This window comes from Oryctolagus cuniculus, chromosome 4 (genome assembly GCF_051225735.1).
Source record: "Oryctolagus cuniculus isolate XC-2025 breed Fujian yellow rabbit chromosome 4, ASM5122573v1, whole genome shotgun sequence".
NCBI classification, from domain to species: domain Eukaryota; kingdom Metazoa; phylum Chordata; class Mammalia; order Lagomorpha; family Leporidae; genus Oryctolagus; species Oryctolagus cuniculus.
Genome location: NC_142870.1, coordinates 164,858,648 through 164,885,609, shown reverse-complemented (window position 1 = coordinate 164,885,609; position 26,962 = coordinate 164,858,648). Strand labels below are relative to the sequence as shown.

At 37.8% G+C, this 26,962-nt stretch overlaps 1 protein-coding gene across 1 annotated transcript in view; it reads right to left on the bottom strand.

Moving 5' to 3' along the window:
* ZCWPW2 (zinc finger CW-type and PWWP domain containing 2) overlaps positions 1-26,962 on the bottom strand; it is a 208,030-nt gene that overhangs the window by 12,347 nt on the left and 168,721 nt on the right. The window contains exons 6-7 of the mRNA XM_051858906.3: positions 1,190-1,248; positions 24-91 (exon numbers count right to left, since the gene is read on the bottom strand). Of these exons, the coding sequence (XP_051714866.1) occupies positions 24-91; positions 1,190-1,248 (127 nt within the window). The remainder of the gene's footprint in view (positions 1-23; positions 92-1,189; positions 1,249-26,962) is intronic.

Sequence of the window (26,962 nt, the reverse complement as noted above, 5' to 3'; positions counted from 1 at the left end):
AAGCAGGACAGGCATGCACATACCCTTGTTTTCCTCTGACAATGCTGCATCTGAACACACATTTTCAAAAGAGCATTTTAAAGTAGCTTTCCTAGAAAAGAGTTTAGTAGGTTTAGTTTCAAGAAGATCAATCATACACACACACACACACACACATTAATGACTATTTATGTATATTCATTGGTAATTGTAGATTAAAAATAATGTATTTCTTTTCTGAAGCTATTTTTTCTTGGCTGTGTACACAGTAAGACTGCAAGTTGCAGTTAAAAAAAAAAAAACAAGAGAGATTAGTATTGGTTTGAGCTTGCATTAGATGCAAAGCACTAGAACTACTAAGCACCACACACAGGCTTTTTCATGTAATCCTTCTCCAGAAAAACCTAGTATTTAATTGTTACTCTCATTATATGAAGAAACTGAGAAATATGACAGCAGAAGTAAATGGCTGAACATGACAGAACTAAGTTCTGTCAGACTGCAAAATCTGTTCTTTTTCTACCATAATATGTTGCTGATTGTGAGTCAAAAAACATTTGTTCCAATGCATTTTCTTCAACCATAGGATCTTGAAAAAGTCACTTATCTTCTCCAAGCCACAAACTCTTCTTCTTTTTAATGGAGATAATTATGATATACTCTCTATCTATTTGGTGAGGTTATTGTGAAATACAACTGAGATAAAGCAATAATGATCTGTTTTTAAAATTCAAATTAAACTTTAAAATTAAAATTATTCATCTTCTTGGGATAGCAAAAAGAAAAGGAGGACTATCTGCTATATGTTAGTATCAGTCTTTTTTTTTTTTCCAGTAGGACTCCTTTTAACACAGCACTAATTACTATTCTTTAAAAAAATAAACTATTTGCCTGGTTCAATTATAAACATTAAAACATGTCATCAGTGACTCATCATTTACTATGAAGGCCTGTTTCTGGTTTGCATTACCTATTTTTAAACTAAAAATCTGCTTCTCTAGTTCCTCATATGATAATAATCTTGTCTTGTTCAATGTATTTGTGTGTGTTCTAAAACTACTAATCATTTTATTAATTCTTTTAGAAAATTTTAAAAAATGTTTCCCTAGTGAAACAGAAATCAAAGATGGATGGAAATGCCATATAATAAATACTTCTAAAGTACCTATTTCATTTTTATCTGAATACTTTTTAATTTTAAAAAACGTACCTTTTCCTTTTTCTAAATTTGGGCTTTTTCTTTTCAGTATTGTTTTTGGAAACTTGTATCTGTAAAACAACAACAAGAAGATAAATTAGTTCACGTGGAACTGGGTCAGCTCAGAATACTAAGGGGTCCTACTTGGTCCAAGCAATTTAGCTAGAAGAAAAACTCAGACCCATAGTCGTAAACAATACCTGAAAGTCTAGTCAACAGCCTCACAGCCACGGCAAGTGCACGGATTTGTTCTACTGCCAGGAATGGTAGACTGATCTGACGTGGAAGCCTATTTTCCAAATTATCCACTCTTCCCCTTACTGATTTTCATAAATATAAGATAATTTGGAAGACTTTTACACATATATGACATATAAAAAAAGAAAGAAAAATACTCAGAAGCCAGAAGTGTGTGGAAGGCAAAGAGGAGAGCTGATATAGTGAAGATCCACAGGAATTTTATTATTAAAATTTTATTTATATAAATAGAATAAATTTCATGTATCTCATACACACAGTTTTAAGAATATAATGACACTTCCCACTCCATCCTCCCTCCCTCACTCACTCACTCCCACCCTTCTATCTACTTCCTTTCTTATTTTTCTGTTAATTTTTACAACCTTTTTCTTTGAGAACACAGGAATTTGTATAAGGATAAAGTCAAAAGGACTTAGGGCTGGGCTTCTGAAATGTAAGAAAGGGTAAGTGACATGCTTTAAGATGACACTGGTTATACAGCTATACTGCTAATGCTCCATAAAACCAGAGACTTCAAGGATTTTCTTTCCCTAAAAAGAGAATAGGCAAAACTTTACACACTAGGACACAAAAATAAAAAGTAGAATATAGTCTGACATGAAGAATTAGATGGAAACAAAGAGTAATTCTGAAAGAACAAACATACTAGTTTTATACTACCAGAGTAAAGTCTAGATTTATGGCTTTTGAGAATATCATGATTTCTAAATAAGATAATTATCATGAATGTTTATCCATGATTCCTAAAATCACTACAAAGAAGTACAACAACAATTAATATAAGTACTTTAATAGACTCTCTAACACCAGTAGTTCAGAGGTATTAAAGTTAAAGCATACAGATTATCATGGAGAAGAAAAGACCCCATAAAAATAAGTATATTTGCTGTGGGGAGCAACCGGACTAGACTGAGTTACTGGAATTAAGACTTATTCTATGCATCTGCTCTCCCACAATATGGCGCTAGGAGAGAAGTAAACAGCTTCCGCACAGCTGCCTCCAGTTCAACTAATAAACTGTAGGACTTGCTCCTGATTGGAGGAGAGCAGCGTACTCGGCGTGTGGGCAGCCGAGTTGGGATTGGCGGAGGAGGACTATAAAGGAGGAGAGAGACGGCATGCACCAGGAACATCTATGGGGAACATCTAAGGGAACCCGTGCAGCCCCCGAGAAAGCCGGCCGGCGGTGTGCCGCTCCCCTGCGGAAGTGGGGAATGCGGCCAGGGGGAACTGCCCTTCCACGGAGGTGGAAGGGATAGTAGCCAACCCGGGAAGAACCAGCAGCAAACCCGGGGAGGGCCGAGCAGACAAAAGAACAGCGCAGGGTCCTGTGTCGTTCCTCCACGAAGAGGGGGAGCGACATAATGGTGCCGTGACTCGGATAGGAAACCTAGGACGGATAGCAAACTTAGGAGGGAAGAAACGGGAAGAAACGGGAAGAATTGGGAAAATACCGGAGAGAGAGACTAGCAAACAGCCTAGGGAAAAGCCGGACGAAAAGGGTGCCGGAAGAAGCTATTGAAAGCCTAGGCATAGATTCAGATACGGACTACAGGGGGAAGCTGGGAGAAATCTCTAAGGTCTAAGGTCGAAAGTGAAAGCTAGAACAAACAGGCTCGGATGCGGACTGTGGGGAGAGGCCAGGAGAAATGAGGGAGGAGTATTGTTGGAGGAAAGCTTGGGGAAACATACCGGGTAGAGAAAAATGTTAGGGAAATTGAAGCCGCGGGGGGCAGGCCGAGGCGGACACGAAAGCCACTTTGGGGTTCTCAAGTTAGCCCGGGAATAGGGGGCGAAAAGTTGAAACCAGAAGCTGAAACGTAAGCCAGATTGGGATCCGTCTGATTAGCCCGGGGAGCAAAGGACGGGAAGCCAAACCGTGGGGCGGAGACGTATGCTGGGTTGAATTCGCCAGGCTAGCCCGGGGAACTTAGATTGAATGCTAGTGGCGGACACGTAAGCTACGCTGTGTTACTCGCGGAAGCCGCCGCGTGCAGAGAGAGCACGGGGCGTGAATAGATAGGGAACGGGGCTGGCGCGAGGCCGTGGTGCAGACGCGAAGGGCGTGGAGACCGCGGAGCGCGCGAAGCCAAGCCGCGCAAAGCCGGGAAGCTGCGCAGATGAAAGAGGCGCGGGCTGAAGCGGCTCAGCCGGGAAGCCGCCGAGAAGTAGCCTCGGGGCGGGCAGCGGGAAGCTGCGGGGATAAGAGAAACAGAAGTTTAGAAGTAAGATGAGAGAAATAGGAATGCTGGAAGATAGAAGTAAAATGGGAGAAATAGGAATGCCCGGAGATAGAGAAATAGAGAAATAGAAAGGCCTCCCCTCAACATGGCAACGAGAAAGTTTGGATTCGGTCTGCCTGATTAAGTGAGGCGATGAGCACGATGAGCACCTGCGGGCAGCTAGCAGCTTATGCGCCACAGGTCACCGAAGACAGGCACGAATTAACATCAGTAAGGCTTCCCCACAATACAACAATGAGAAAGCTTGGATTCGGTCTGCCTAATTAAGGCGGTAAGCGCCAGCAAGCAGCTCGACCAGAGTATGAGCTGCAGGTCACCGAAGATAGGCACGAACCAACACTAATAAGTCTCCCCCACAATAAGGCAATGAGAAGGCTTGGATTCGGTTTGCCTGATAGGGCTTGTAAGCCCCTGCAGGCTCGACCAGAGCATGCGCTGCAGGGCACCGAACACAGGCACGCATCAGCGCCTAAAAACCTCCTCACAACATGGCGAAGAGAGGACCCGGATTCGGTTTGCCTGATTGATAGGACTTGTAAGAGCCTGTGGCAACTCTAGCAAGTAGAGCAGAGTGTGTGCCGCGGGACACCGAAGACAGGCGCGTATCAACGCCAAAAAATAAAAAGAAAGGGGGATCTGTGGGGAGCAACCGGACTAGACTGAGTTACTGGAATTAAGACTTATTCTATGCATCTGCTCTCCCACAATATGGCGCTAGGAGAGAAGTAAACAGCTTCCGCACAGCTGCCTCCAGTTCAACTAATAAACTGTAGGACTTGCTCCTGATTGGAGGAGAGCAGCGTACTCGGCGTGTGGGCAGCCGAGTTGGGATTGGCGGAGGAGGACTATAAAGGAGGAGAGAGACGGCATGCACCAGGAACATCTATGGGGAACATCTAAGGGAACCCGTGCAGCCCCCGAGAAAGCCGGCCGGCGGTGTGCCGCTCCCCTGCGGAAGTGGGGAATGCGGCCAGGGGGAACTGCCCTTCCATGGAGGTGGAAGGGATAGTAGCCAACCCGGGAAGAACCAGCAGCAAACCCGGGGAGGGCCGAGCAGACGAAAGAACAGCGCAGGGTCCTGTGTCGTTCCTCCACGAAGAGGGGGAGCGACAATTTGCACTGTACAATTCAGTTGACATAATATTAAAAGAACAAGCAAAACTAATCTGTGGTACTAGAAGTAAAGATAGTGGTGACCCTTAGGTGAAAAGTCTGACCACAAGAGAGCAAGAGAACATTTCTGGGATTCTGGAAATGTTTTGTTTCTTGATCTGCTCCTGGCTGGAAGGTAATGTTCATTTTTAAAAGATTCATTCAACTTTATTTACATTTACAATTTTCATTTTCTATATGTTTGTATTACAGTAATAAACTTGAATTAAAAGTCAATATGTTTGTGGTGTTAAGGAGGTTAAAAAAGGAATAGAAACTGTATTGAATAAAGTCAGGTTTCTATGACATCTATGACCTATAGAGGAATTTGAAAAAGAACCAAATAGCAGTTCTAGAAAAGTAGCTGAATTTAAAATTCAGTGAATAAGTTAAAGAACTGATTAGATACATTAAAGAGAGAATAAGTATTCTCTAAGGTGGGTTTAAAGAGATCCCTAATCTACAGCAAAGAGAGATAAAGGGAATTATCTGAAGAACAGTTAAGAGTATGGAGAAGAGAATAATAAGGTCCAGCATACTTTTGAAAGGAAGTCATACAGACAGGGTAATATAAGGGTAACGCAGAAAGAAAAATGAAAACATTTTAAGTAATAATGGCTGAGAATTTTCCAGAATTAAATATACAAAATTATAGAAACTCATACTGTCATGTAAGATCAATAATAATCCACATATGGTGAAATTGCATACAGCAAAATAAGAAAGTAGATCAGAAGAAAAAAAGTAAAATCAGAAAAGAAGGTCAGATGGAAAATAAGGCAGACTATAAAGGAATGAGTATTAGACTGCAATACACACTATTTCAACAATAATCTCCAGAAGATCTTCAATTAAATTATATCCACTAAAACAAATCAAGAAGGTAGTAATATAATTGTGTTTTTTGAGGTTGTTTGAGGAATTCAGGTAGCTCAATACTGTTTTCTCTACTGTTTTAAATGGTTGGCTTCCATGATTATAAATCAAGTCATAAACTTTATGTTTTAAAAAGGAAATTTTTTTAAAAGTGAAATTGAATGAAAAAAATCTAATTTTGTTGAAGGAGTTACTAGAAGATGTACTTAGAAGAAAGAAGATTAAATCTAGAAGAAGAGTTAAAAGGAAATAAAGATAGCAAATTACTTGCTAAACATTAAACAAATCTAAATAAACAGTGATCTAAATATGATTACTTGGTAATGGAGTAAAGAACAAGGGAGGTTAACAAAAGTAGACAAATAGAAGAGAGCAAAGAAATTAGATCAGGGTAGAGGCATTTATTTATTTGAAGAGTGGAGTTTCTAAAAGAGAAACTCCCCCAGTGGCCACAAAAACCGGGACCAGGCCAGGCCAAAGGCCGCAGTCTAGATTCCATTCTCGTCTCCCACATGAGAGACACCGGGTGAAGCACTGGATAATTCTCCACTGCCTTCCAGGTGCATCAGCAGCAAGCTGAATAAGAAACAGAGCAACTGCGAATTCAACTGACACTTAAATACAGGATGCCAGCATAGCAAGCAGTGGTTTAACCTGCTGCACCCCAGTGCTAGCCCCTGGAAGGAATTTAAAAAGCTTGAATTTCCCAGGAAGAGAGAGATGGTGATTAAATGTAAATCATGTTCATATTTAAGGATAATCACTGGAAGAAGAGAAGTATAATTTGTAATTTCCAGACTAAGTTGGAAGTAGAAAAGGGAATTTTAAAAAAACAAACAAGGGGGTCAGATTTGCAGTGCGGCAGGTTAAGCTGTCAACTGCAGTGCCAGCATCCCATATGACCACCAGTTCTAGTCCCAGCTACTCTACTTCTGATCCACCTTCCTGCTAATGCACCTGGGAAGGCAACAGAAGATGGCCCAAATCCTTGGGCCCCTGCACCCACGTGGGAGACCAGGAGAACTTTCTAGCTCTTGGCTTCAGTCTGGCCCAGCCCCAGCCATTGTGGCCATTTGGGGAGCGAACCAGTGGATAGAAGAGCTCTCTCTCTCCCGCCCCCACCCTGTAAATCTACCTTTCAAATAAACAAATAAAATCTCTCAAGAAAACAAACAAGCCATCTGATAATAACAAGAAATGGAGAAAACAAAATATAAGACATTGTAAATAAAAATACAAATGAGATGATAAATTATTCAAAATATATACATAATATCAAGGAACACAAATACATCAAACACACTTTTTAGAACAGAATTTTAACATAAATCCAGTATCTGCAAAGAGACACCAAAGCACAGTAATACAGATATCAAAAGCCAGCTACCTTTAAAAAAAAAAAGGGCAGAAACTAACAAGCATATTATTAAGTTTAAATGGATGTGTAAAGATCCAAGATGGTCAAAACAATTTTGAAAAAGAACCAAGCATCACACTTCCTGATTTCAAAATCTGTGACAAAACTATAATACTCAAAACAATGTGGTACTGGGATAAGAATAGCAGATTGGTTTTGTGGAATAGAATTGCGAATCCAGAAAAACTCTTGCATTTATGATTTTCAGCAAGAGTACTATGACAATTCAAACAGAAATAATGGATTTTTAACACATATTACTGAAACAGCTGTATATTCACATTCAAAATAATGATGTTCAACCCTTACTGTGTGTCATATAAAAAAGTAAACTAAAAAATGGATCAAAAATTTAAATGTAAGAGATAAAAGTACAAAAATTTTAGAAGAAAACCCTAGAGTAAATCTTTATGACTCTGGAGTAGTAAACAGTTTATTGGATATAACATCAGAAACATAAACAAAAGTAAGAACAAGTTGGGGGGATGGCATAAAATTTAAAAACATCTGTGCTTTTAAAGGACACCATTAGGAAAGTGAAGACAACCCATAAAATATGAGAAATTATTTTCAGATCATGTACCTGCTAAGACAATTGTATCTAAAATACATAAAGAACTCACAATTTGTTTTAACAATAGAGAACTAAACCAATTAAGATAAGGAAAAAAATTTCTTTTCCAAAGAAGAGACAATGATCTCATGAAAAGATGCTTCATATCATTAATCATAAGAGAAATAAAAATCAATACTTCAATGAAATATCACTTGACAAGTACTAAAATAGTTAAAACAAAAAAGACAGACAATAACAAGTGTTAACAAGGATGTGACAAAACTGAATTCCTCATTCATTGCTGGTAGAAACATGAAATGGTGCAGCCACTTTGGAATATAGTTGGTAGTTTCTCAAAATCTCAAATGTAGGTTTACCTTATCATGTAGCAATTCCATTCTCAGGTATATACTCAAGAGAAATCAAAGTTTATGTCCACATAAGAATTTTCACATGAATATTCTTAAGATTATATTTTTTTATTTATTTGAAAGGCAGAGTTATGGGGTGGGGAGGAGAGAGAGAGAGAGACACAAAGACAGAGAGAGAATATTCCATCTGCTAGTTCACTCTCTAAATGGCTTCAGTGGCTGGGATTGGGCAAGGCTGAAGCCAGGAGCCTGGAGCCTGTTCCAGGGAATCTATGTGGGTGCAGGGACCCAAGCACTTGGGCCATCTTCCATTGCTTTCCCAGATGTACTAGCAGGGAGCCAGATTGGAAGTAGAGCAGCCAAGTCGTGAACCTGTACCCATATGGGATACCGGCTTTGCAGGTGGAGCCTTAACCCACTATGCCACAGTGCCAGCCCCACATGAATATTATTAACAGCATTATTCATAATAACCAAAGAGTAGAAATAATACTAATGTGTATAATTAAGTATGGTACATAGATCTACACAGTCAGTTATTACTTGGCCATTAAAAATAATAAAGGTACTGACACATGTTATAGCAAGGATAAATGTTGAAACTATTGCTCTAAATGAAAAGCCAGATAACAATAGCCACCTATGAGCTTATATTATATTAATCTACTTATATGAAATGTCCAGAAAAGTCAAAATCATAGAAACAAACATAGATTAGTTGTCGCTAGATGTCAGGGAGAAGTGTTAAGTGGGTAGTGACTGCTAAGTTATAGGGTTTCCTTTCAGTACGATGATGGGCTGTTCTGAAATTAGATAGCAGTGATTATTGCATGGTAATTAATATACTAAAAACACTTAACTGTATACTTTAAGAGTGAATTGCATAAATTATATCTCATTAAATTAAGATTAAAAAACATAATGATACAGAAAAGTTGGAAGTAAGCTGCTAATTAAAATTTATCTATAATGATTAACAAACGAACCTAAATGTAGCAATATTGATGTTAGGAACAAAAAAAAAAAGATGCTAAGTCAAAAAATATGAGATAAAAAGGATGATTAATCAATGATAAAAGAAATAATTCACTCAGAAAGTATAATAGTCTTGAAGCTGCATGTCTCTAAAATTTTGGCTTTAAAATATACAAAGCAAAAACAGAATTGAATGTAGAAGCTGATAAGCCTACAATTTTTTAACCTTTCTTAAAATTTCTTACATAATTTACCTCTTAAAAATAATAAAATAGACATGAAGCTTAACAAATATGAGAGTTCAAGAGTACAAATATCTTCAGTCTAATTAACACAGACTCAACCTGGAACTGAATAATTAACAAATACATACTGTTTTCAATCATAAAACATTTACGGATTTGATCAACTGCCTTATCACAACAAAAGTCTCCAAATTATTAAAATAGCCTCTAGTTCACAAATCAGATTTACTGACTAAAATGAAGTAGCATATGAAATCAATATCTAAAAGGTAACTGACTAAAATTTGTAATAAATTCACATAGGATCACACTCTTCCATGAAACTTTCTCTCCTTGTAAGCTTAATTTATTTGAAAGGCAGAGTGACAAGGAGAGATATTCCATTTGTTGGTTCACTCCCTAAATGGCTATGACAGCCAGGTTTGGGCCAGGCTGAAGCCACTAGCCAGGAGGCTTGCATTGCAAGTAGCAGCTTAACGGAATGAGCCCCACTCTCTACCTTTCCCCCTTAATCTTTATGTGTTAAGAATTATGGTCTATCATTTGGACAAGAATCTTTGTCTTATATTTTAATTATTAGTATAAGACACTTATCTTCTCACTGGATAATACTTTGTCTCTATGCCATGCCTTTTATGCTGTAGGCATCAAGTTTTTTTATGGAATAATTTATTGAGCAAATGTTGGGAGAAAGAATAAACACAAATATTACACGAGGAAAAGTGTCAACGCTATTTCTATTTTGTAATATTATTTCTTTTATATTTTTATGTGATATTTTCATTTTATTTGAAAGGCAGAGAGGTAAGAGACAGACACAGAGATGGAAAGGGAGAGAAAGATCTTCCATCAGCTGATTTATTTCCTCAAATGTCCATACAATCTGGTGCTGGGCCAGGAGCTGGAATGCCAACCGTGTTTTGCACATGGGTGGCAGGGACCCAAATACTAGAGCAGTCATCTGCTGCCTCCCGGAGTGCACATGAGCAGGAAGTTGGATCTGAAGTGTCTAAGCACTACGCCAAACACACCCTTCACATTACTGTTTTTGATTCAGACATTTGATGACTTTCTTAAATTTATCTTGCACTTCTAAACCAGAACTTCAATGCAATTCTCTCTTCAAAATGTTTGTTAGCTCCTTCTGTTTCTCATCTTTTCACTTTAACCTGCCAATGTGAGTAGTATGTTGGCCCACTTTGTCTAATTCTTTCACTGTTACACTGATTCTGATCTTGATCAACCACAAAAGTGGACTGACGTTTTAAGAAAATAAAGTAAATGTTTAAGGAGCTAGCAATGCCATCCACGTTATACATTTAAAAGCATTATAATGAGATGAAGGTTGAATTTAATTGCTCTCAAAGCATTATTAAACAGTCTAAATATCTGAATAATTATTCAAGGCAAGCTTGTTTGAAACAATCAGGGAATTTTATTGTGATGCTAAAGACTAAGTGACTTCTTTTTTTGATCTTTATTTTCAATGTAATATTCAAGTATTTTCCCAGTACTGATATACATTAAAGAAGCAAACAGACATACTGTCTAAATCATTTATCGAAATCTCAAAGACATGTAGAGCTATTGTTTCTACCTTCCATCTTGTTATTAGGTATCAGTTTAAGTTATCTAAATATCTGAGTATGAAGTGAAAGGGTCACCATGAAAGGAAATAAGATTAATATAAAATAGTGAAAACTAGTTTACGGATATTAATAGAATGAAATAACATTAAAAAGCTACCATAAGTCAGGGAGATTTGTATTGGAGACAAATTCCTTGTCTATTTTGTTACATATTCCACAACAACCAAGATGAACTAGTCAATATTTGCTAAAATGTTCTGTGCCTTCCTGCTTTAAGCCTTTGATAAAATGAAATGTGATAGAGAACAGTGCAGAATTTGGCATGATAGGACCCGAGTTGAATTTAACTGACGCTTACTGTCTGTATCACTTTTGGTAAGTCACTTAATGACTCCAACATTCAGCAAGTCTGGTAGAAAGTAAACACTTCATAAATATTTGCTGTCTAAATGACCATTCTGCATTTCAGAGTCTTCTCTTGCTAAATAATGCTAAAAAAAACAACAACTCAAAGTATTTGGGGGAAGATTGAATAACATTCCAGAAAGTGTTCAACTGTGCTTTCCAATTAGTTGTTGAATCACTGTTTGACTCTGGGCCAGAGGAATTTTGTATTTTGATATGGTTGGACTTTGGGTGTTGTGCTAGTTTCCTAAGGCTGTTGTAACAAATTACCATAAATTTGGTAAACAAACAGAAATTTATTACCTTATGGTTTTATGAGAGAGAAGTTGCTCTCTTAAGAGGACAGTACAGTATTCATTAAATTTAGGGCTCTCCCATTCCAAGATGACCTCATCTCAATATCCTGACCTTAATTATATCTTATTATTATTATTATTTATTTGACAGATAGAGTTAGACAGTGAGAGAGAGATAGAGAGAAGATCTTCCTTCCGTTGGTTCACCCCCCAAATAGCTGTCACAGCCGGAGCTACGCTGATCCAAAGCCAGGAGCCTGGTGCTTCCTCCTGGTCTCCTACGCCGGTGCAGGACCCAAGCACCCAGGCCATCTTCGACCGCCTTCCCGGGCCACAGGAGAGAGCTAGACTGGAAGAGGAGCAATCGGAACTAGAACCCGGCACCAAAATGTGATGCCAGTGCCGCAGGCAGAGGATTAACCAAGTGAGCCATGGCGCCAGTCCCCTTAATTGTATCTTCAAAGACCTTTATTTCAGATAAGGTCTCATTCTGAGGTTCCCGACAGGCATATTTTTCAGAGGTTGTATTCAGCCCATCATAAGTACACTGTAATCTTGACGCCATTCCTGTCACTGCTGTTGCGCAGCTGGTTCTCCTCTGCTGTCTAGCCTAGTATTAAGAGTAAGGATTCTGTCCCGGTTGCCCCTCTTCCAGGCCAGCTCTCTGCTGTTGCCAGGGAGTGCAGCGGAGGATGGCCCAAGGGCTTGGGCCCTGCACCCGCGTGGGAGACCAGGAGGAAGCACCTGGCTCCTGGCTTTGGATCAGCGTGGTGTGCCGGCCACAGCACAACGGCCGCAGCAGCCACTGTGGGGTGAACCAACGGAAAAGGATGACCTTTCTCTCTGAATCTCTCTCTCACTGTCTACTCTGCCTGTCAAAAAAAAAATAAATAAATAAGAAAAAATAAAATAAATAAATAAATAAAAGAGTAAGGGACACAGTGTGTCAGAATCAAAAACACCTGAGAGTTCCTTAAGACTGCAAATTCTAATTCCCACCTAGGGCACACTAAATCAGAAACTGTGGGGGTAGGGTGCAAGAATCTGTGTTTAAATAAACTCTTTAGGTGACTCCCAAGCAAACTAAAATTTACAATGCATTAGTCTAGTACTTCCCACATAAAGATAGTACTATATAAGTATCATTGCTTTCAAAGAAACCAAAGTAAATATTAATTATTTTTCTTGTTGGATGTAAAAACCAAAGAGTTAAATACAATATAGGGGGAAAGCCACTTACTGAAAAAGAAAAAATACAGATATTTAATGATCATTAGTGTTTATGACTGGAATGGCAAATGATAGAATTGCCTTTAATTGCAAAGGACAGGAAATCCATAAGAATTGTGTTGACCTCACACTCTGTAATCTGCATAACTGACTTGGAATATTCCTTTTCCTTAAGTCACTGTTCCTCTAACTGAAAAATCCACTGGGTGATATATCTTAACAAATAGAATGTTGAAGCAAAGCTTTCTAGACTCAACATACAAGAGTACTTCAAAAAGTTCATGAAAAATGGAGTTAAAACATGCTTATTTTGCTGCCAGAATTTTTTGAAATTCACAAAAAGTTTTCTCATTATGTATTTTTTACAAACTTTGTGAAGAGCCCTCTAATGCAAGGATTTCAAAATGTTACTGTGCCATAATCAAATTATCTTTTTCTTTTTTTACATATTAATTAAAAAAATTTTAAACAATTATATTTTAAGATGGCTGACTAGGAAGGGAGCACACTGATAGTCCAGGGAGAGAGAGTTTAATAAAAGTGGAGATACTGCAGGTTCAAGGAAGAGTAGGGTAAGAAACAGCAGAGGAAACTCTTCTGGAACGAGTGATTCACGGTGGACCTGCATGGAGGGCGTGGGAGCCCACGGCTCAGGACACCAGCGGCAGACTCAACACACCAGCGCTGGAACGTGAGGTGAGCCGAACCTCAATAGCCCAAGACACCGGCAGGCAGGTGGAAAGAGGAGACTAGAGGGAACGACCCCCTGAGGAAAAGTTCACCAGGCTAACTAGAAGAGAGAGAGAGAGAAAAAAAAGTGACCGATACGGACACGGGTTTCTCTCTCTCCGCTCACCTCTCAAGGGCAAGCAAGACAAAGAGCAGGCGCCATCTTGGACATATGTCATAAGCAGAGCGACCTCAGGTCTGCACTGGCCCTGAGCCTAGCAGAAAAACCTGACTCTGGGTGGGGTGAATTAATAGGAGATTAGGACCTAGTGAATTTGTGGTGCTACTGAACTGAGGCTGTGAGAAAAGAGACGGTGGGGGAGAGAACACATGGAATTCACGTGAGTACTCTCCAGAGACGCTACAATTCCGTAACTTTGGCAACCCAGTGGGAGACTGAAGGAGAATCTGAGCCCACTCTGAGGGCAGAACAGATTCCCTGTGTGGTCCTTGGGAAAGAGCTTCTGATCTCTGGCTCCTGTGGGTATATTATTTGTCTGCTAACTACCTCCAACTTCGTTCAGCTGTGCAGAATTACTTCCCTTTTGAATCAAAAAAAGAAAGAAAGAAAGAGAGAGAGAGAGATCTACCACGCCTAACCTGGGAGTGTCACCTTTGGCACACCAAACAGAGCTCTCAGGCCACACCCATCTCAAGCCTCTAAGGCTCCATCAAAAACAGTCCACTTAATCTAGAGTCATAGTATAACAAGAAAAAGCACCACAGTGAAGAAACCAAATATCTCCATTATGCCAAATAACAAACGCAAAAACCGAGGTAATAAAAACAAGGAAGTCACTATGACGCCCCCAAATGAAAAAGACACCCATATTCAAGATTATGAAGATGATGAGTTAGAAGAAATGCAAGAAGCAGATCTCAAAAAATTGAAAAGAACATTAAGAAGTTCTCAAAAACAAATTCTTGAACTACAGAAATCCTTAATGGACAAGATAGAAAATCTCTCTCGTGAAAATGAAATATTAAGGAGGAATAAAAATGAAATGAAACAACTAGTACAACAGGAAACTGTGATAGTGACGAGAAATCATAATGAAGTGAAGAATTCAATAGATCAAATGACAAACACATTAGAGAGCCTTAAAAACAGAATGGGTGAAGCAAAGAGAGAATATCGGACTTAGAAGACAGAGAACAGGAAAGGATACAGTCAGAACAAAGAAAAGAAGACGAAAGTAGAAATCTGAAACATATTGTGGGGAATCTTCAGGATACTATTAAAAAACCAAACATTCGGGTTCTAGGAGTTCCTGAAGGCATGGAGAGGGAGAAAGGATTAAAAGGCCTTTTTAGTGAAATATTAGCAGAAAATTTCCCAGGTTTGGAGAAGGACAGAGACATCCTAGTACAGGAAGCTCACAGAACCCCTAATAAACATGACCAAAAGAGATCTTCACCACGACACGTTGTAATTAAACTCTCCACAGTGAAACATAAAGAAAAGACCCTAAAATGTGCAAGAGAGAAACGTCAGATTACTCTCAGAGGATCTCCAATCAGACGCACAGCTGACTTCTCATCAGAAACCCTACAGGCTAGGAGGGAATGGCGAGATATAGCCCAGGTACTAAGAGAGAACAACTGCCAGCCCAGAATATTATATCCTGCAAAGCTATCATTTGTGAATGAAGGTGAAATAAAGACCTTTCACAGCAAACAGAAATTGAAAGAATTTGTCGCCACTCGTCCAGCCCTGCAAAAGATCATTAAAGATGTGTTGCACACAGAAACACAGAAACACGGTCATCAATATGAAAGAAGGTAAAGGAAGGAAACCTCACAGCAAAAGATCACAGGGAATTCAAAGCATATATTAGAACTTATCTTTGGCAAATGGCAGGACAAAGTTACCACTTATCATTAGTCACATTGAACGTTAATGGCCTGAACTGTCCAGTTAAAAGACACCGATTGGCTGATTGGGTTAAGGAACAAAACCCATCTATTTGCTGCTTACAAGAAACACATCTTTCCAACAAAGATCCATACAGACTGAAAGTGAAAGGCTGGAAAAAGATATACCATGCCAACAGAAATGAAAAAAGAGCGGGCGTAGCCATCTTAATATCGGACAACATAAACTTTATCACAAAAACTGTTAAGAGAGACAAAGAGGGACACTATATCATGATTAAGGGATCAATACAACAAGAAGATATAACAATTATCAATGTATATGCACCTAACTACAGGGCACCGGTTTATCTAAAAGATTTATTAACGGACTTAAAGGGAGAATAGACCCCAATACAATAGTACTGGGGGACTTCAATACTCCACTCTCAGAAATAGACAGATCAACAGGACAGAAGATCAACAAGGATACAGTAGATTTAAATGACACTATAGCCCAAATGGATCTCACAGATATATACAGAACTTTTAATCCTACAGCTAAAGATTTTACATTCTTCTCAGCAGTACATGGAACCTTCTCTAGGATTGACCACATACTAGGCCATAAAGCAAGTCTCAGCAAATTCAAAAGAATTAGAATCATACCATGCAGCTTCTAGACCATAAAGAATGAAGTTGGAAATTAGCAACTCAGGAATCCCTAGAGCATATGCAAACACATGGAGACTGAACAACATGCTCCTGAATGAACAATGGGTCATAGAAGAAATTAAAAGAGAAATCAAAAATTTTCTGGAAGTAAATGAGGATAACAGCACAACATACCAAAACTTATGGGATGCAGCAAAAGCAGTGTTAAGAGGAAAGTTTATATCAATAGGTGCCTACATCAAGAAACTGGAAAGGCACCAAATAGAAGAGCTTTCAATGCATCTCAAGGATCTAGAAAATCTACAGCAAACCAGACCCAAATCTAGTAGGAAAAGAGAAATAATTAAAATCAGAGAAGAAATCGACAGGATTGAATCCAAAAAAAAAAAAATTACAAAAAATCAGCCAAACGAGGAGCTGGTTTTTTTGAAAAAATAAACAAAATTGACACCCCATTGGCCCAACTAACTAAAAAAAGAAGAGAGAAGACCTAAATCAATAAAATCAGAGATGAAAAAGGAAACGTTAACAACAGACACCACAGAAATAAAAAGAATCATCAGAAATTACTACAAGGACTTGTATGCCAGCAAACAGGGAAACCTATCAGAAATGGATAGATTCCTGGACACATGCAACCTACCTAAATTGAACCAGGAAGACTTAGAAAACCTAAACAGATCCCTAACTGAGACAGAAATTGAAACAGTAATAAAGGCCCTCCCAACAAAGAAAAGCCCAGGACCAGATGGATTCACTGCTGAATTCTACCAGACATTTAAAGAAGAACTAACTCCAATTCTTCTCAAACTATTCAGAACAATCGAAGAAGAGGGAGCCCTCCCAAATTCTTTCTATGAAGCCAGCATCACCTTAATTCCTAAGCCAGAAAAAGATGCAGCCTTGAAAGAGAATTACAGACCAATATCCCTGATGAACATAGATGCAAAAATCCTCAAGAAAATTCTGGCCAATAGAATGCAACAACACATCAGAAAGATCATCCACCCAGACCAAGTGGGATTTATCCCTGGTATGCAGGGATGGTTTAATGTGCGCAAGACAGTCAATGTGATACACCACATTAACAGACTGCAGAAGAAAAACCATATGATTATCTCAATAGATGCCGAGAAAGCATTTGATAAAATACAACACCCTTTCATGATGAAAACTCTAAGCAAACTGGGTTTGGAAGGAACATTCCTCAATACAATCAAAGCAATCTATGAAAAACCCACGGCCAACATCCTATTGAATGGGGAAAAGTTGGAAGCATTTCCACTGAGATCTGGTACCAGACAGGGATGCCCACTCTCACCACTGCTATTCAATATAGTTCTGGAGGTTCTAGCCAGAGCTATTAGGCAAGAAAAAGAAATTAAAGGGATACAAATTGGGAAGGAAGAACTCAAACTATCCCTCTTTGCAGATGATATGATTCTTTATTTAGGGGACCCAAAGAACTCTACTAAGAGACTATTGGAGCTCATAGAAGAGTTTGGCAAAGTAGCAGGGTATAAAACCAATGCACAAAAATCAACAGCCTTTGTATACACAGACAATGACACTGCTGAGGAAGAACTTCTAAAATCAATCCCATTCACAATAGCTACAAAAACAATCAAATACGTTGGAATAAATTTAACCAAGGATGTTAAGGATCTCTACGATGAAAATTACAAAACCTTAAAGAAAGCAATAGAAGAGGATACCAAGAAATGGAAAAATCTTCCATGCTCAGGGATTGGAAGAATCAATATCATCAAAATGTCCATTCTCCCAAAAGCAATTTATAGATTCAATGCAATACCAATCAAGATATCGAAGACAAATTATTCTTTAAAAGGATCTTTCTATGTTAAGGTTTCCACTGTATTTTGAAGTAATAAAAAGGCAATTTTATATTAATATACATTTTAATATAGAAATATATTTCAAAAAGGAAAATGTATACCAGAAAGTGTTCACTTCCATTTAAAAAATTTGCATTAAGAAACTTCCTGAGATTGTTAAGGCACCTAGGTAGATATTAGCGTATGTGTGTAAAGGGAACGAAGAAAATGAGAAGTTCTAAAGAAAACAAATTTATGTGCAATGAACACGGAAACAAGTCCTGCATGTAGGGTCTAGCCTCTTGTCTGTCTCTCCTAGTCCAGGGTATCCTTGCCAGTCCTTTACCAAATGGAATTCACTGAATTGAGGCAGTGAAACAGCTGCTCCACCAGTCATAATCACTGGACTGAAGGAGTCACTTGCTTCTCCCATAGAAAAGAACCTCAATGGCCAGTATTGTCTGGAGGGGTTTGCTTAGGAGAATTCTACTTCCAAAAATCCCCTTCCCAGACTTTCCCAGAAGAGGGAGGACAGGAGAAGAATCAGGAACAGGAGACCCACTCAAATCCACAAAAACCCCAGTCTGAACGCACACAGGGCTCTGAGTCCTTTACTGAGATGCCTGCCTGGTCTATCAGGTGTAGGAATTTCTGTGTTTTCGCCTTTTACAATAAATTATGCTAAAATTGCCTTCTTATCTGCTCATTCACTGGCCACATAATTCGACATAGAACAAGTTCCCAAGGTTCAAATCAGTGGTAACAGGATGAAGAAAACCTTAGACTATGAATGGCAGTTATATGAGTACTAAACTTCAAAAGTACATAAAAAATGGAAGTAAAAGATAAGTTTTTTTGCTACAAAAAAACTTGAAATTCATACATAGTTTTTTCATAATATACATTTCCCTGAACTTTTTAGAGACCTCATATATATATATATATATGAAAAAGTCATCAAACAGTACACACCTAATTCATTTCAATGTGTTTAAATTTTACCCTAATATAAAATTAAGTACATATGAAGATCACTCAAATGTATTAAATAAAATTTTGAAAACCATTTTTGTAGACTGAGTTCCTGCAATAGGTCTCATTAAAGCAAACCAAACCAGCATGGAGTCATTCATTTTAGATGTCATGTAATCAAACTGGACTCAGAAATAACTCAATCTTTCCTAATCCAGGCAATTCACAGCAACCAATCATAAAGGGCCCAGTCAACCTGAGCCAGGATAATAAGGAAGCCCTCTTTGTTTTAACCCAAAGGAGGAAGTAACCTGACACTGACCAATCTGTTCTTAGCACTATGCTGTTTCCTTGTTCCTGCAGAGGCTGCCTTAAAGCTGATCATTCTGCCAGGCACAGCACAGCACACTTGTATTGCATAGGTGGGATATTACCGGATTCAAGATTTGATAACAAAAGTCCTTTAGACCTTAAAACTCAATCTGCTGAAGTTTTGTTCTTTGACAACTGAAGGGAAACTACCTAACAATATACAAAATGGCAAAATGGTGATGGAATACTCAAATGATTCGAATTTGGGAAATACTAGCTAACCTATGGAACAGTGAATGATACCTAAAAGTAGAATCCAAATGGAAACTCCAAGAGTTTTGAAGCCTGACTGGCTCTTCCACAGGGATTCCTCTGATTGCTATTCATTTCTGAGACTTCTTTTCTGCCTAAGGCTAGATGCCAGCAATGGGGATCTATTATAATATTTATCTTTGGGGAAAGATGCATATAAAGCTAAGTAAACTGAATGAGTTGTAGTACATGAATTCCATATTAATAGCAAGCTTAGCAGTTAACATGAACATCTAGACACCTGGTTATAAAATGTAAGCAAGTTACCCTGCTAACCAAGCTAATGAAAATTTTCTGCTTGTTACAAAAGGTTTTTGTATGGAGACAGTGCTGTGGCGTAGCTGGTAGAGCCACCGCCTGTAGTGCCAGCATCACATAAGGGCACGGATTCAAGTCCTGGCTGCTCCACTTCTGATCCAGCTCTCTGCTGGCCTGGGAAAGCAGTGGAAGATGGCTCAAGCCTTTGGGCCCCTGCACCCACATGGGAGACCAAGAAGAATCTTTTTGCTCCTGGCTTTGAATCCGCTCAGCTCCAGCCATTGTGGCCATCCAAAGAGTGAACCAGCGGATGGAAGACCTCTCTCTCTCTCCCTCTCTGCCTCTGCCTCTCTGTAATTCCACCTATCAAATAAATAAATAAATCTTAAAAAAGTTTTTGTAATAGTTTTGAGGAAAATCTTTTTGCATCAGAAAATATAATAACCTAATGTCCTCATGCATAAAGGTATAAATCAGGGGAGTGTTCATGAAATTTACCTTTCAAATGGTATAAGTTATGTTCTTGTCATTAGTAGTGTTACATATTTCTACATGTAAACCACACCAAAAAAACATAGGAAACAAAATGTAAAAGAGAACATTTTTCAATTAGTAACAATACTTGATATAGTTATTAAAATATGTAAAGCAAGCCATTGAAAAAAGCAAATAAAGTAATAAAGATGAATAGCAAGACCAGTTATATTTCTACATGGGCATGTATAATATTATAAATGAGGAATTTTTCACTAAACTATTAGGTGGATTTTCTATCATATCAATCATCATCCCAACAGAATTTTTTAAAATGATTTATTTATTTATTTATTTGAGTCAGAGTTTCACAGACAGAGAAGGAGAGGCCCAGAGAGAGGGGGAGAGAGAGAGAGTGAGAGAGGTCTTCCATCTGCTGGTTCACTCCCCAGTTGGCTGCAACAGCCGGAACTGTGCCAATCTGAAGCCAGGAGCCAGGAGATTCTTCCAGGTCTCCCATGTGGGTGCAGGGTCCCAAGGACTTGGGCCATCTTCTTCTGCTTTCCCAAGCTATAGCAGAGAGCTGATCAGAAGTGGAGCTTCCAGGACTCGAACTTGTGCCAATATGTGATGCTGGCACTGCAGGCAGCGGCTTTACCTGCTATGCCACAGTGCCGGCCCCCAGAATTCTTTCTGGAACATGACTAAACTGTTTAAAGGTTCTTTTTGAAGAATTATAGTAATGAAGAATCACTAATCCACACATTAAAGAAATGGTAGAGAAATAACAAAGTAATTTGAAATTCGTTTTAAGGACAGAGATATGAATAGATATAGAAACATACTGCAACCTATTAAACATCATATACTATAAAAATAAATATTACGTAGAACGAAAAAGAGTAAATGGAAAGATTACTTATTATTCAAAAAGTGGCATTGGGATAACTAGTTGACAAGTTGCATGAAAGATTTTTCCTACTCTATTGTTCATCATATATAAAAATAAATTCATACTCCTATAATAGCTAATATTTATGAAATACTTCCTATGTTCTAAGCATCATGCTTCATGCTTTATATAAATGCTTGAAATTTTGTAACATGTTTATTCTCTCCTAACAGTGGAGAAAATTGTGAGCTTAGAGACTTAACCAGTTAACTCAAAAACCACAAAGCTAGTAGATGAGTAGACAGAATTCATGCCTCAATAATCTATTTCTAGATAATCTCCCTTTTGGTTTTGATTATACTACTTTCTTTAAATAAGATTATACCATCTTATAAATCAAAAAGCATAGAAAGGTAGATGTAACCACAAACAATATTTACCTTCCACATGTCGGAGAAGGCAGGGAGAATGGAATACACCGAGAAAGGCATATGCAGAAACGAAGATAAAGACTTAATATGTTGTCATTAGTATAAAATGAGCTCCTACAGATTTGTAAAAAAATATTAAGAACTCATAAAGGAACTTTTCTCATGTCAAAAAGATTCAAATCAACACACAACGACTACAAAGCATTATGTACTGGCAACAATACCTTTATTATACCTTTTGATGACAACTGCAGCTCTTGCATGCATTGCTGGTAAGAGAATAACAACTTGAAAACCTGTTTCTACCCTTTTCCCAATAATCCTTCTATTGAGAGTTGTCCTTAGGAAAATTATCCAAAAAATGGGATAGAAGATTTTCATCAAATTATTAACCAGTAGCAATATGGGAAAGGTTAACTGAATCATTAAACATTTTGATTTAATAAAAAGGTGGCCTTTAAAGTAGGTCAATATAAAAAAAAAGCTTAAAGACCACAAAAGAAAAAGATTCTATTATGTAAATACAGTAAAAGAACTACAAAAATTAAAGTAAAACAGAAAAACAGGTTTGCAACATATTGACAACTATTAAGAACTAGTAAGAATACTTATGCCTACAAATCAATAAAAATGATTAGAAAAATGGAAGGGGATGGATGGAGGGTTTTCAAGAGAATAAATGTATAAGAAATTCTCAACTCACTAATAGTCAAAAAACTAGTAATAGAGAATTAAAATATGTTTTTCTCCTCTTTAAATAGAAGATCGATGATGTCTAGAGCTGCCAAGGAGGTGGGAAAGAGGTTCTTATGTTCCATTGTTAAGAATATCTCAGGTATAATTGTTTTGAAGATTGACTTGGAAATACTAGTGCATATAGTAAAATTTATAATTTTAAACTTATTTTGAAATAAACTTAAATTTACAGAAACATTGGCAAAAGTAGCATAAGAGTTTCAAAATATCTTTCATTCTACATAATCATGGAATAATAATACATAACAGGAAAGTACCATTGGTATAATCACTAATTAAATACTTTATCCACATTCCACTTTCACACAAATTTTTTTTTGTATTTTAGGATCCTAATTAGGATTTCATGTTACATTTGGTTTGGTTTCTTTTGCTTCTTAGTCTCCTTCAATCTGCCAGTTTCTAAATCTTTCCTTATATGTGTGACCAAATTTTAAATGCTAATAGCACTTAATCAATTTCACTTCCAAAATTATTCTGTAGAAATTTGTACAGAAGGGTGCAAGAAACTATTCATAAGGATGCTTAACTCCAGATAGCAAAAATAGTGAAATGCTGGATGAGAACCAATATGACTTGAAATTTCCAAGGTAGACACTTTGTACTCTTTGCTTTTTGTCACTAGCAAGTATTTATTTTATAATTTAGAAAAACACAGATTATAAATGGTGATATAGATATTCCCTTACAGTAATGATGAAACTTCAATTAGTTACAATAGTGTTTTTTGTTTGGGGGTGTATATTTAGCAATTTGGCGAAAGTTAAAATGTGCCTAGTCTTTAAATCAGCAAGTCTACTTCTAGTAATTTTTCACATAGAAATTTTTGCACAAACATTTAAAGAGATTTGGGTAAAATGATGTTTGTGCATCTTTTATAATTTTGTAAATCCAGAATGAAACTATATGTCCAGAAATTATTCAATAAATGAAGGCACTTCCATAAAAGTAAAATGCTACACAGTTACTTAAGACTTGGAAAATTTTTAACTTGTAAACACATCAATAAAATATTTTTGAGGGAAAAAAGTGGAACTTATTTATGTTAATTAATAAAGCATATTCAAGGGATCTTCAAAAAGGTCATGAAAATGAATACTATGAAAAACGACACATGGATTTCAAAATGTTTTTACATCAAAATAAACTTTTTCTGATCCAATTTTCCATGAACTTTTTGAAGTGTCCTATATACTTGTACATAGAAGATTACTTCCTTTATCCGTGGAGGATACAGTCCAAGATCCCCCATTAGATGCCTGAAATGGAATGTAGTACCAAACCCTATAATTTAATGCCTTTTCCACTTTCCATGCACTGTGGCCATAACTTTTGTAGTTTAGCATGACAATACAACTGATACAAATTTCTTTTTCTTTCTTCACAATTTCACAGATAGAATATTTGTTTTTACCAAACATCTTAGCAATCCCAGTACAAAATTTTTTCCCCTTAAGCCGAAAACTTTCACCTTTTAACATTTTATTTTATTTTATTTTATTTTATTTTTTGACAGGCAGAGTGGACAGAGAGAGAGAGAGAGAGAGAGAGAGAGAGAAAGGTTTTCCTTTACCATTGGTTCACCCTCCAGTGGCCGCTGCAGCTGGTGCACCACGCTGATCCGAAGCCAGAGCCAGGTGCTTATCCTGGTCTCCCATGCGGGTGCAGGGCCCAAGGACTTGGGCTATCCTCCACTGCACTCCCGGGACACAGTAGAGAGCTGGACTGGAAGAGGGGCAACTGGGACAGAATCCGGGGCCCCAACCGGGACTAGAACCTGGTGTGGCGGCGCCGCAGGAGGAGGATTAGGCTATTGAGCCGCGTTGCCAGCCACCTTTTAACTTAAAGGAAGATTTTACATCTTCTCTTCGGCATATATACATTGCTAGTATCACTATTCTTTTGTTTTGGGGCCATTATTACGAAAAATAAGGGGCTGGTGTTTTGGTGTACTGGGTAAAGCCACTGTCTGCCACTCCAGCATCCCATATGCGTGCTGGTTTGAGACTGGATGCTCCACTTCCAAGCCAGCTCCCTGATAATGCACTTGTGAAAGCAGTGGATGTAGGAGAGCTGGAAGAAGCTCTGGTCTCCTGGCTTTTGCCTGGCCCAGCTCCAACCATTGTGGTCATTTGGGGAATGAACCAGTGGATGGAAGATCTCTCTCTGCCTCTCCCTCTCTATATACAACTCTGCCTTTCAAACAAACAAACAAACAAAGAAATATTTAAAAAGAAAGAAAATGAAGGATTATTTGAACACAAGCACTACTATTCCACAATAATCTAGTAAGTTATTAATAAGAGAGTAGTGTATATAGTGTAGATATGTTGACAAAGTAATGATTCACATCTTGGCCAGGACAGAGCTCATTTAATCATACTACTCAGAATGGCATGCAATTTAAAATGTATGCAGGGGCCAACACTGTGGCATAGCAGGTAATGCCGCAGCCTGCAGTGCCAGCATCCCATAGAGGCGCCAGTTCAAATCCCATCTACTCCACTTTTAATCCAGCTCTCTGCTAGGGCCTGGGAAAGCAGTAGAAGATGGCCCAAGTCCTTGGGCCCTTGCACCCATGTGGGAGACCTGGAAGAACCTCCTGGCTTCTGTCTTTAGATTGGCGCAGCTCTGGCGGTTGCAGCCAGCTGGGGAGTGAAACAGCAGATGAAAGACCTCTCTCTCTCTGCCTCTCTTTCTCTTTCTGTGTAACTTTTTCAAATAAATAAATAAATCTTAAAAAAAACTTATGTATTTTTCATTTCTGCAATCTTCCATTTAAAATTTTCATACCTCAGTTGACTTAGAGTAATAAACACCACAGAATGTGAAACTGAAATTTGTGAAAAAGTGTAATTAAAGATAAGTTTATTTTCATTCAAAATATTTTGAAATACATGCATAAACTTTTTAAGACCCCTTGTATGAATGGATTTCAAAAGTTTGCAGCAAAATTAAATCATCTTTTAGTTCTATTTTCCATAAACGTTTTAAAAAAACTTGTACATGTTAATGCTGTTTATACATATGTATTTGTACATATAAACATATGTTTACACATGCACACAATCAGAAAACTCTCATTAAGGTATTTGTTGTGGCACAGTGAGCTAAAACTTTACTCAGCACACCCACATCCCATAGAAGAGTGCTGGTTTGAGTCCCAGCTACTCCACTTCCAATGCAGCTCCTTCTCACGCACCTGAGAAGCAAATGGCTCAAACTTTAGTTCTTGTCACCCATGGAGGAGACCCAGCGTGAGGTCCTGGCTCCTGGCTCCAACCTGGCCTAGCCCATGCTGTTGTAGCCACTTGGGGAGTGAATGTGAACCAGTGGATGAAAGATCTCTCTCTCTCTCTCTCTCTCTCTCTCTCCCCTCTCCTCCCTTCCCCTCCCCTCTCCTCAGTCTGTCTGTCACTCTGACTTTAAAATAAACAAATATTTAAAAAAAACTATTAAAAATGGTTTTCTCTTATGATTGAAATTGCTGTGGGTAAAGAACTTTTATCTGTGTATGTTTGCTTTCTATACAATGCTAATTTTCTATTTATTTAAAAAAACTTATTTTTTAAAAAAGATTTATTTTATTTATTTGAAAGACAGAGTTACAGAGAGAGGTAGAGACAGAGAGAGAGGTCTTAGATCCTCTGGTTTACACCCTCAATGGTTGCAACAATTGGGGCTGAGCCGGGTCAAAGCAGAAGCCAGGAGCCTTTTCCAGGTCTCCCACATGAGTGCAGGGGCCCAAGCACTGGGCCATCCTCCACTGCTTTCCTAGATACATTAGCAGAAAGTTAGATCAAAAGTGGAGCAGCCGGGACTAGAATTGGTGCCCATATGGGATGCCATCACTGCATGCTGGGGCTTTAACCCACTGTGCCACAGCACTGGCCCCTAAAAAAACTCAAAGTAACAAAAACCATATAACAATATGGAAGAATTCTGTAATATCATTTATAAATTAAAACATTAATGATATTAACCATCAATTAAACTATATAAATGTATAGAAATGACTGGAAACAAATATACCAAGTAAATAAAAATTAGCTTAATTAATATAGTGGCTTTTGGATTATTTTAAGTCCTTTCCTACAAATATATTATTATATTAATGGAAATACTTTTGAAATCTGGGATTTTCTTTTAGAGAAAGGATTTTTAAGTAATCCTAATTATCTGACAGAACTACGATGCTCTCAGAAATCTGAGAATTTTAAATTTCCTTAAATCTTTACATCTTATCTCTTTCTAAGGAAACACTAGGGAGAAATGTACTAGTATATATTAAAGAAATATCTACTATAAAAACCTTTGTTATTGTAAGTTATATTTGAACCGTTATAACAATTATATGAGGTATATCATTACCAACTTAGAGAAATTAATTAGATGGGGCCAAAGACATTGGCTTACCTAAAGGTACACAATAACTAAGTAGAAGATCTAGCTCTTGGAGACAGATCTGTCTCAATTACAAGCATATATTCTTTTCAGCAAAACATATGCTCCTGAACATATACACACATATGATCCATATATATGTATATGATATATATACATATTATATATATATATAAATATCTATTCAAACATCTTTGGAAATCTATAACAGTAGCACTATTAACTTATTCTACCTGTCTTTTCAGTACACTATTGCTATTATTTT